The sequence below is a fragment of the Nicotiana sylvestris genome, chromosome 12 (genome assembly GCF_000393655.2).
Source record: "Nicotiana sylvestris chromosome 12, ASM39365v2, whole genome shotgun sequence".
Classification (NCBI taxonomy): domain Eukaryota; kingdom Viridiplantae; phylum Streptophyta; class Magnoliopsida; order Solanales; family Solanaceae; genus Nicotiana; species Nicotiana sylvestris.
In genome coordinates this window covers 111,828,861-111,838,432 of record NC_091068.1, presented here as the reverse complement: position 1 = coordinate 111,838,432, position 9,572 = coordinate 111,828,861, and the positions used below count along the sequence as shown (strand labels likewise).

The 9,572-nt window shown below is 37.6% G+C and overlaps 1 protein-coding gene across 1 annotated transcript; it reads left to right on the top strand.

The window, feature by feature from the left end:
* The first annotated feature begins 7,830 nt into the window (after positions 1-7,830).
* Positions 7,831-8,487, top strand: LOC138883549 (secreted RxLR effector protein 161-like). Its single transcript, XM_070164243.1, has one exon. It carries the CDS (start codon positions 7,831-7,833, stop codon positions 8,485-8,487), a length of 657 nt encoding a protein of 218 aa, XP_070020344.1.
* The last annotated feature ends 1,085 nt before the right edge of the window (positions 8,488-9,572 follow it).

Below are 9,572 nucleotides of genomic sequence, written 5' to 3'. Positions count from 1 at the left end.
TGGGTTGGGGCCTCCTTGTCAAACTCCACCTAAAGCTCCGCCGCTGGTGTTGCTGCTCGGGCTTTGGGCTAAGCCCTGCCCCTGCCCCTGCCTTGGCTTCTAGCACGGCCTCGGCCTCGACCTCTGCCCCTCGTAGGAGCTGCAACTAGGGGCTCTAGCTGCTGCTTAGCAAAGGATGCGGTACGTGTTCTCGCCATCTGCAAGGGAACAAGATAGAAGGTTTCAGTCAGCAATGATAGAATAAAAACCGCACGACATAGAAGAATAAAAGTGAAATTGTTCCTAACTCTATAGCCTCTAGAAGATAAGTACAGACGTTTCCGTGCCGATCCTCCAGACTCTACTAAGTTTGCTCGTGACTCGTGAGACTTATGTAACCTAGTGCTCTGATACCAACTTGTCATGACCCGGAATTCAACCATTGGGATATGATGGCGCCTAATATTTCACTTGCTAGGCAAGCCAATGTTAGAACGTATTATCCATTTCTAACATTCTAAAATTAATCAATGAAGAAGAACTGATTTAACTGCAATAATCCAAATGTAAACACGGAAGCTAAAACCGTAAAAACATCTGCTACAAATCCTTGGACCCGGTGACACAACTGCACGAGCTTCTAGAGTAATACATATAAGGGTCTGAAATAAATACAAAGCTGTTTGAATGAAAGTACACAGCTAAATAGAAAGAGGATGGGGACTCCAAGAGCTGCGGGCGCTGAACAACCGTACCTCAAGTCTTTGCAAATGTCCAATCCGAGCATGCTAATAACCGTCATTGGGACCAACTCTAAAATTTGCACAGTGTGTAAAGTGTAGTATCAGTACAACCAACTCCATGTACTGGTAAGTGTTGAGCCTAACCTCGACAAAGTATTGACGAGACTAAGGCGGGTCACCTACACTTTAACCTGTACGCAGTATATATAATAATGAGAGAATAATATAAATGCTAAACAAAATTAAACAGACAACTGAAAATAATAACCACAGCCTCAAGAATAGACAAGCATCATCCATAATTACCAATCTTTAACAGTTCAAATAAAAATACTGGAGAACCAACACAACTCAAGAAATGGAAACATATAGGTTGTTGCGGCGCGCAACCCGATCCCACCAAATAACACAAAATCCTCCATTATTTCACTATGATAGCATCAATAACAAAGATAATATACATACATATGTTGCGGCGCGCAACCTGATCCCATCATATATCAATATCAGTATCATATTCACCCTTATTCCACCACATCATTCCACCTTTATTCCACCTGTTGCAGCGTGCAACCCGATCCCACCATATAGTATATATTCACCTTTATTCCACCATATCATTCCACTCTTATTACACCTACAGCGTGCAGCCTGATCCCATCATATCAATACCAAACACTTAATGTACACAGTCAAATTAACAATTCAAACCACCAAACCTTAATGATCAATAAATGTCAAACTGAACTGAAATGCAAACCTTGAACAGTATAAGAAATCTACATAAGTTATTGCAGCAAGATCAATCCAGCAGTTTATAATTAGAAGGTACAAGCAAGTCAAATTTAACAAAAAATAGGGATTCGTCAAACCATAAAAAGAGCTACATCATGAACAGGAAAAGACATTGATTGACAAGTGGCATTTAAGCAGGGAAAACATTTAGAGTATTTAACAATTAAGATAGGGAAGGAAGCAATTAAGTAAAATCAAAAAATGAGGAAAAACAGATAATTCAGCAGCGTATAAGCACTCGTCACCTTCCATATACGCCGCTCACATGAAATTCACATAGCACATAGTCTGAGGGTTCCTAATTCCCTCAAGTCAAGGTTAACCAAGATACTTACCTCACTCCGCAGTGAATTCAAAGCTCTACCGGGGCCTTTCCCCTAGAATTCGCCTCCAAATCACTCGTATCTGACCACAATTGACTCTATAGCATCAAATATTGCTAAAGAAATCAATTAGAATTCATAAATTCAGAATTTCCAAATTTCCCCCAAAAGGTCAAAAATCGACCTCGTGCCCGCTTGGTCAAAACCAGAGGCTCGGACCAAAATCCATTTACCCATTCACCCCCGAGCCCGATTATGTAATTAGTCTTGGAAACTGACCCCAAATTGAGGTCTAAATCCCCAATTTGCAAAAACTCTCAATTCTTCCTAAATCCCTTGTTTTCTACCATCAAAGAACAAAGATTGGGGCTAGGAATTCAATGGCTGATGCTAGAAATGGAAAAGAATGAGTTAAAGAGTACAAACCTATAAATTGGTATTGAGTTTCCCCTTCAAAATCGCACCTAGGCCAAGCTCTAATGGAGAGTTTATGAGAAATGGGTAAAATCTCATTTTTGAAATGTTTTAAGGTCTAGGCGTCAGGACTTCTTCGCGTTCGCGAAGGGCCTGCCGTGTTCGCGATGTGCAGCAATCCAAATGGCTTTTGTGTTCGCGAGTCCTCCTCCGCGTTCGAGAAGGCTGCTCCTCCCTGGCCTTTGTGTTCGCGAGCCAGTGCTCGCGTTCGCGTAGAAGAACGAGTTTCCTATCCCCCAGGTCCCTCAAGCTTCGTGTTCGCGGGAAGCTAGCCGCATTCGCGAAGGGTAAGTTCCGCATTGTTTCAAGTTCGCGACCTAGCTACCACGTTCGCATAGAAGAAAATCACCCTTCCCCCTTTTCCTCTTCGCGTTTGCGAGAGTACATTCGCGAACGTGAAGAAGAAAATACCAGATGACTGCTAAAGCCAAAAACCAAATTTTTCCTAAGTTCATGTTACACCCTGTAAGTTTAACAACCTTGATTCCGTTATATATATATATATATATATATATATATATATATTTGATATGGCATTTTGAGTGGAACATTTTTGTAAAGAAAAAAATGATTTGAAAAAAATGATTTTATATAGTTATTAATACTACTACTTCCGAATATGCTTTAAATTATACACAAAATATGAGAATTTGTTAAGATAGAAATTATTTTCTCACAAGAAAAGAAGGTTATCTTTTTACTATTTTATGAATTAAGTGTATGAAAATTTGTACTCTTTATATGAGATTAGGAAAATTAGAAGTTGAGAAAATATATGTATTTTTACATGGATGTTTTAATGAAATAATAGTGTATGTATTGATTTTATGTGGTACTACATGACCATGATAGTACGTTGTATAAAGTGTATTAAAAATAGTAGAATTTTAAGTAATTTGAGATAATTCTTAATGATGCGGATAATTGGTAATTATCTAAAAATAATTTGGATAATCACGTGGCATATTTTGGCTTAGGAAAATTGTGACTCATGCCTTAATTAATATATGTGGAAAGAATTGAGATATGAGATTTGGAAAAGTCTTAAGGACGTGACTCATTCCTTTTAATAAAGAAGCGTCATATATTCATTTGAATGTAATGTTCTCCACTCTTATTTATCTTATTGCATTAATTGGTTGTCAGTTGTGTAAACTATGGCTGTTAAGAATACAAATTTTGAGATGAAATGTTCGTAGTACTAGTTTCTTTGATGTGGAATGCGGCATTCACGGTTGTGTTTGGAACACTGGAAAAGATGGATGTGGCATTTAGTTTTAATTTGTTATAGTTTGGAAAATAGAAGTCCAGGTTTTCCTTATTAACCAATATTTTCTATCGAAGTGCCATCATATCCCAATTTTGGAAATTTCATTGTTGGGTAAAGTGTAGCAGATAGTGTTTGTGTGTTATTAACGTAAGTCACATAAGCAAGATAAGATTGTTGGACTTTAAGCATTGGGCTTTAAAGTCTAAGAGTGTGAATTGGGAATTGGTGGGAAATAAAATGGAGAGAAATGAAAATTTGAATCAAGTGAGCTTTTGTCATGAACTTTGTACCACATTGGTGAAAGACAACTACACTTGTGTGTATAAATATATGATCACTTCTTAGAGCTCTTAAAAAGAGTTGAAGAGAATGAACCCTCGCACCGTCGTTGTCGCTCGCTCGGTTTCGTCTTTGGATTTGGAAAATGATTGATAAGATTATTTTTGGACAAAATTTATTTAATTAATTAATAATTAATTAAATGCCACAGTTCATTAACGAAATTAACTGGAATCCAAAAAAACGCTACCTTTGCTGAACGCTGCTTTCCCTCCTGAACAGACACTTTTTCCTGAACAGACATCCAATAATTACCTATAAATTCTGAGGTAAATTCGTAAGTGTGATTTTGCTCCGTTCTTTGAGTTCGTTGGTATCCTGCAGTTTGTATTGCCACTGTTGCAGGAAGGTTTATTCCGTTTCATCCTGGGAGGATTTAATCCATTACCTTGGCAACGTGTGAGGGGGTTAAAATTCCTTAAGGACGCACAAGCAAATTGTGGACTCAGAATATTTCTTATAGTTTACTGTTTTTACAATTTTTCTTCTAACAGTCTTTCTATTTTTTGTGTGTGTGTTTTAACACAGTAGCGGTAAAAAGCTTAAGGAATTTTATAAATCTAACGTTTCTGTGTTGAAATATTTATTAAACTGTTATCTATATTTTGTATACTGGTTTGGAGACTAAAGCCTTCGTGCTTTCTACTCCAATAATTGTTCTATCCGGTTTAAAGTATAAGAAAACTTTACCGGAATAATAAACGTACAGGTTTGAAGTATATAAAAACTTCACCATTGTTACGTGTTGTATGTTTGGTTTGGTATTCAGTTTGAAGATATCAAAACTTCACCGATTTAATAAAGTTCTGTTTTGTTTCCAACTCTACAGAAACATGACGAATGAAAACCAAACTAATGGAAATATTGCGGGAACGGGTGCTACTATTACGAGTGTTGTTGCCTCGTCAAACCGTTCAACTCCTGCTCATGCTATGGCACCAGCAGAAAAATCCGGAAAGTTTTCCGGTATTGACTTCAAACGATGGCAAATGAAGATGCTCTTCTATCTTACTAAGTTGAGTTTGCAGCGATTCATCAAGGAGGATCCTCCGGTCCTGGCTGAAGGCACTCCAGATGATGAACGATTTGTTGTAACTGAAGCATGGAAACATTCTGATTTCTTGTGCAAAAACTACATTTTGAGTTGTTTGGAAGATAGCTTGTACAATGTCTATAGTGTCATGGAAACTTCAAAAGCGTTATGGAATGCGCTTGAAAAGAAGTACAAGACTGAGGATGTCGGACTTAAGAAGTTCGTGACTGCAAGGTTTTTGGATTTCAAGATGATTGACACTAAGTCGGTCATAACTCAAGTCCACGAATTACAAGTCATTGTGCATGACCTCCTTGCTGAAGGTTTGACTCGAATCAGTAATTTTATTAATAAGATTTATCTTGTTATTAATTATGAATTTATTATTGAAGGTATGGTCATAAATGAGGCCTTTCAAGTCGCCGCTTTCATTGAGAAGTTACCTCCGTTGTGGAGGGACTTTAAGAACTATCTAAAACACAAGCGGAAGGAGATAACACTTAAAGACTTGATTGTTCGTTTGAGGATAGAATAAGACAACAAAATGCTGAAAAGAAGTCACGTGGAAACTCGACAATAATAAGGGCTAACATTGTTGAGGAGGCGCCCCAAAATAAGAAGAGAAAGAAGGCTTCTGGACCAAAGAATTACCCAAGCAAGAAAAAGTTCAAGGGTAATTGCCACAACTGTGTAAAATCTGGCATAAGGCTGTGGATTGTCGTGCACCAAAGAATGATAAGAAGAAGAAGAATCAAGCTAACATGGTTGAAAATGCTGAAGAAATGGAGGACTTGTGTGCCATGTTGTCTGAATGCAACTTGGTAGGAAATCCTAAAGAATGGTGGATTGATTCTGGAGCCACCCGCCATGTTTGTGCTAACAAGGAGTTATTTTCTTCTTATGCCCCCGCAGGACCCGACGAGACAATTTTCATGGGAAATTCGTCTCCAACCAAAATTGAAGGAGTTGGCAAGATTGCGTTGAAGATGACGTCGGGAAAAATTGTGACTCTAAACCAAGTTCTCCATGTTCCAGAAATTCGCAAGAATCTTGTGTCTACCTCACTTCTTGTCAAGAATGGATTCAAATGTATTTTTGTTTCTAATAGTGTTGTACTAAGTAAGAATGATGTGTATGTAGGGAAAGGTTACCTGAATGAGGGCCTTTTTAAGCTAAATGTAATAGCAGTTCCTATCAATAAAGTTAATGCTTCTTCTTACTTACTTGAGTCAAACACTTTATGGTATGCACGCTTAGGTCACATCAACTTCAAAACATTGCGAAAAATGATAAATTTAGAAGTATTGCCAAAATTTGATAGCATTAATTCTAAATGTCAAATATGTGTGGAATCAAAGTATGCTAAGCATCCTTATAAGTCCGTTGAAAGGAATTCAAGTACTTTAGACTTAATTCATACAGATATTTGCGACATGAAGTCAACACCATCTCGCGGTGGGAAAAAGTATTTTATTACTTTTATTGACGATAGCACGAGATATTGCTATGTTTATTTACTTAATAGTAAAGATGAGGCAATTGATGCTTTCAAGCAATACAAGAGTAAAGTTGAAACACAACTAAACAAAAAGATCAAAATAATAAGAAGTGATAGGGGTGGCGAATATGAATCTCCTTTTGAAGAAATATGTTTGGAAAATGGCATTATTCACCAAACAACTGCCCCTTACTCTCCACAATCTAATGGAATTGCGGAGAGAAAGAATCGAACGTTGAAAGAGATGATGAATGTGTTGTTGATAAGTTCTGTTTACCACAGAACTTGTGGGGGGAAGCTATACTTACAGCTAACCGAATAATCAACCATGTACCTCATAGTAAAACACAGTCCATTCCTTATGAAAAATGGAAAGAAAGGAAGCCCAGCTTGAAATACTTCAAAGTGTGGGGGTGTTTAGCTAAGGTACAAGTTCCTAAACCTAAACAGGTTAAGATAGGTCCAAAAATGATTGATTGTGTATTTATTGGATATGTAACCAATAGCAAGGCATTTCGTTTTTTGGTTCATAAATCAGAAAATCCTGAGATTCACGTTAATACGATAATAGAATCAGATAATGCTGAATTCTTTGAAACTATTTGTCCGTATAAAAAGGAAAGTGAATTGACTTACCAAAAGTCAAAATGACCTCGGGAGCAAATAATAGATGGTATGCCTAATGAGGAAAATCCGAGAAGAAGTAAACGTCAATGGACATCTGCTTCATTCGGTCCGGATTTTCTGACTTTCCTGCTAGAAAATGAGCCTCGTACCTTCAAGGAAGCAATGTCTTCCTCAGAAGCACAATATTGGAAAGAAGCAGTCAATAGTGAAATAGAATCCATATTGAGCAACCATACCTGGGAATTGGTTGATCTACCTCCAGGTAACAAAACATTGGGTTCTAAATGGTTTTCAAGAAGAAAATGAAAGATGATGGTACTATTGACAAATACAAGGCAAGACTTGTTGTCAAAGGATTTAGACAGCGAGAAGGTCTTGATTATTTTGACACATACTCGCTGGTAACAAGAATTACATCCATTTGGATGCTAATAGCATTAGCCGCCTTGTATGGTCTTCAAATCCATCAAATGGATGTAAAAACATCCTTCTTAAATGGTGATCTAGAGGAAGAAATTTACATGAATCAACCTGAAGGGTTTGTGGTTCCGGTAAAAGAAAAGAATGTGTGTCGACTTGTTAAGTCCCTTTATGGACTAAAACAAGCACCCAAGCAATGACATGCAAAATTTGACCAAGCAATGTTGTCAAATGGCTTTAAGATTAATGAATGTGATAAGTGTGTTTACATTAAGAACGTTCCAAATCATATAGTCATTGTTTGCTTATATGTTGATGATATGCTAATAATGAACAAAGACATTGCCGACATGAAAGACTTAGGAGTTGTTGATGTAACTCTAGGAATTAAAATCCAGAGGACTCCTCAGGGTCTAGCTTTGTCTCAATCGCATTACATGAAAATAATACTTGAAAAATTCAAACACTTGGAATTTAGAAGTGCAAGAACTCCAATTGACTTAAACCATCATCTTATAAAGAATAAAGGTGAAAACACGTCTCAATTGGAGTATGCTCGTGTATTGGGAAGCTTAATGTATATCATGAACTGTACACGTCCTGATATAGCTTGTGCAATAAGTAAACTTAGTCGATTCACAAGTAATCCCAACAAACATCACTGGGTGGCAATGAAACGAGTTCTGAGATATTTGGAATATACCCAAGACTACGCTTTACATTACAATAAATATCCTGCGGTTATCGAAGGATATAGTGATGCAAATTGGATAACCGGCTCAACAGAAACAAAGTCCACAAGTGGATATGTTTTTACTGTTGGTGGAGGAGCAGTATCTTGGAAGTCTTCCAAACAGACGTGCATCACTCGCTCTATAATGGAATCGGAGTTTATAGCTTTGGATAAGGCCGGCGAAGAAGCTGAATGGCTTCGAAATTTCTTAGAAGACATTCCATTCTGGCCAAAACCTTTGGCTCCTATATGAATACATTGCGATAGTGAGGCTGCAATAGGACGAGCAGGGAGCGTTATGTATAACGGAAAGTCTCGTCATATACGACGAAGACATAACACCGTTAGACAACTACTTTCTAGTGAAATTATCACTATTGATTATGTAAGATCAAAGGATAATATGGTGGATCCGCTTACAAAAGGCTTAACTAGAGAGGGAGTTGAGAAATCATCTCAGGGAATGGGACTATGGCCGAGGACAAGTCAACATGGCGGTAACTCTACCTAGAATTTTGGATATTCCGAGATCTAGATTCAAGGAGCTCAAACAAAGTTGTGATTGACCGGTTCAACATTGTCAAAAGAAAATCTTTGGTCCCTTCTCGTGATGAAGACAATGTTCAATAACAAGGATAGAACTTTACACGTTCTTTAATGATTACCTAAGTTTGATGTGGTATTTATCAAATAGTGTCAATCTAAAGAATTACACGTTTAGGAATCACCTATGTAAGTGTGAAGTGGAAGTCGCTTCAATGAGAATTCTGTAAGGCCAATTCTCTACGCTCTTATGAAACCAGGCGGTGTTCATGGTTGAAACGAACACAAAAATGAGAACCAAAAGACGGTTAAGGGTTGATTGTGTGACATATGTTTATCTAGGTATACACAAGTTCGACGGTTCAAAGATATAAAATCTACCGATTGACCGAGTATATCCGACATATGTTCACTACGGAATGTTCAAAGGGAACCCTACTTATCCATATGCAATTAATCCTTACTTGCAAATCACACAGCTTTCATCGATGATCATTCTTGTTACAGCCATTCCCATTCATGTGGGGGATTGTTGGACTTTAAGCATTGGGCTTTAAAGACTTTAAGCATTGGTCTTTAAAGTCTAAGAGTGTGAATTGGGAAATGGTGGGAAATAAAATGGAGGGAAATGAAAATTTGAATCAAGTGAGCTTTTGTCATGAACTTTGTACCACATTGGTGAAAGACAACTACACTTGTGTGTATAAATATAGGATCACTTCTTAGAGCTCTTAAAAGGAGTTGAAGAGAATGAAACCTCGCGCCGTCGTCGTCGCTCGCTCGGCTCGGCTTTGG